This window comes from Triticum aestivum, chromosome 1B (assembly GCF_018294505.1).
Source record: "Triticum aestivum cultivar Chinese Spring chromosome 1B, IWGSC CS RefSeq v2.1, whole genome shotgun sequence".
In the NCBI taxonomy this organism is placed as follows: Eukaryota; Viridiplantae; Streptophyta; class Magnoliopsida; order Poales; family Poaceae; genus Triticum; species Triticum aestivum.
In genome coordinates this window covers 324,568,961-324,570,585 of record NC_057795.1, presented here as the reverse complement: position 1 = coordinate 324,570,585, position 1,625 = coordinate 324,568,961, and the positions used below count along the sequence as shown (strand labels likewise).

Genomic DNA, 1,625 nt, shown 5'->3' with positions numbered 1-1,625 from the left:
AGTAATTGAGTGTGCCATGCATGTTGTAGAGCTATCATATGTCTCCCGTCATTTATTTCTCACAGACCTGCTATCTGCTACCTTTACACTATACTAATTGTGCACACACTTCACCCATACTCACGCTATTGTTTTTTTATGCATGGGTATTTCAGACTCTGAGGCAGTGTTGATGAATGCAGAAAAGAAAAGACAGAAGTTGCTCCAGTGTAATTCGAACATAAGCAGTAAGCGTTTCAGCGCTCTAATGGGTGCAGTGTCGGCAGTTGGAGACAATAAAAGTAGCTCTCCAGTTGATGATCTCAATTGCCACACACAACCATCCCGGGTGCTTGCTTTAACTTCATGCTGTCAAATGTGGTTGCATGTTGCATATGGTGTCTAGCTTGTATTGCTTCCAATTTGGTTAAATTGCATCTGCTTACTTTACACATTATATCTTAGATAGTGACATGCCTTCCTATTTTTGATACATACTACATATGTCTATTAACCATGTTCGTACATCAAACTAATGCTATTTTGTATCCCTCGTCAATCACTTATGATGAGACAGTCACCCGGGTGGGTTACTGTGAGACGCCCTACTCGTTTAGAGACTGCAGTGTCATCCTCCCCACATGATTCTCAAGAAATAGCAAGGCTAAATGAAGATAGTCAACGTAGCTCTCTAGTTGATCACCGCAATCCCCCCACACTACCATTGCAGGTGCTTGCTCTTACTTGGCAGTGTGATATGTGGTTGCATGTTGCATATGGTGTCTATCTTGTAATGCTTCTAATCTTTACCGACCAATAAACCAGCTACTGCTTCTGGTCGTCCGTCGTGGCAGTTTTGCAAAAACGTCCCCGCGTTTCTTCGAAATCAACCCGCGGTCCTATTTTAAGTGGTTAACCAGGAAAACGTTTTGTTTTTACACAAAACTCCCTATCTTTTGGAGTATTCAACCCATGATCCGAGCAGATTTGTAAAGGAAAAAATACGGTAGCAAACAGACCACGGGCGCTCGTGTCCTCTCCCTCTCGCCCACGAACTCGTCGCCGCCGCCGCCACCTGCGCCGGCCGCTTCCGGCGACCTCCGACGCCGCGCAGCATGCCCCTGAGTTCCTCACGGTCCGCGCCTCCCTCCCCTCCAACCAGATTCTCCGCTCCCGTCCTCTACCGCTCGCTTGCAACCCCACCCCCGTGGCTAGGGTTCCGGGCAGGGCTTCGCCGGCTCGTCTCCGGCGGCCCCAGGTTTGTTCCTCCTTCCTTCTTGGCCCCCCTCGCCTCCGTCTTCCTCCCAGAACTTGGAGCAGAAGCCCGCCTCAGTGTTTCCCGTCGCACTTCTCACGTACCTATGGGATCTCCTCCCCCTCATCTCTCTCTCTGTGATTGATCTCAATCCACCCCTCCCCTCGATGCTGTGTAGGGGATAGGTCGCTTCCACGGTGAGGCGGGTGAGCTGGGAGCTGGTAAGGCATACGCCCTTGCCGACGAGGAGTCCTCTCTCTAGGGAGAGAGCAGAGGGCATGCTGGACGCTGTTGCTGGTGAGATATATGAGAATGAGAGAGAGTAGAGGGAGACGATGATTGCTGCACATTTAGATAGAGGGATTGATGGAACTGCTACTGGTCGCTGCTG

The 1,625-nt window shown here is 50.0% G+C and overlaps 1 protein-coding gene across 1 annotated transcript in view; it reads left to right on the top strand.

Moving 5' to 3' along the window:
• The first annotated feature begins 247 nt into the window (after nucleotides 1–247).
• LOC123078377 (uncharacterized) overlaps nucleotides 248–1,625 on the top strand; it is a 3,318-nt gene continuing 1,940 nt past the window's right edge. The window contains exons 1-2 of the mRNA XM_044500871.1: nucleotides 248–292; nucleotides 965–1,237. Of these exons, the coding sequence (XP_044356806.1) occupies nucleotides 248–292; nucleotides 965–1,237 (318 nt within the window). The remainder of the gene's footprint in view (nucleotides 293–964; nucleotides 1,238–1,625) is intronic.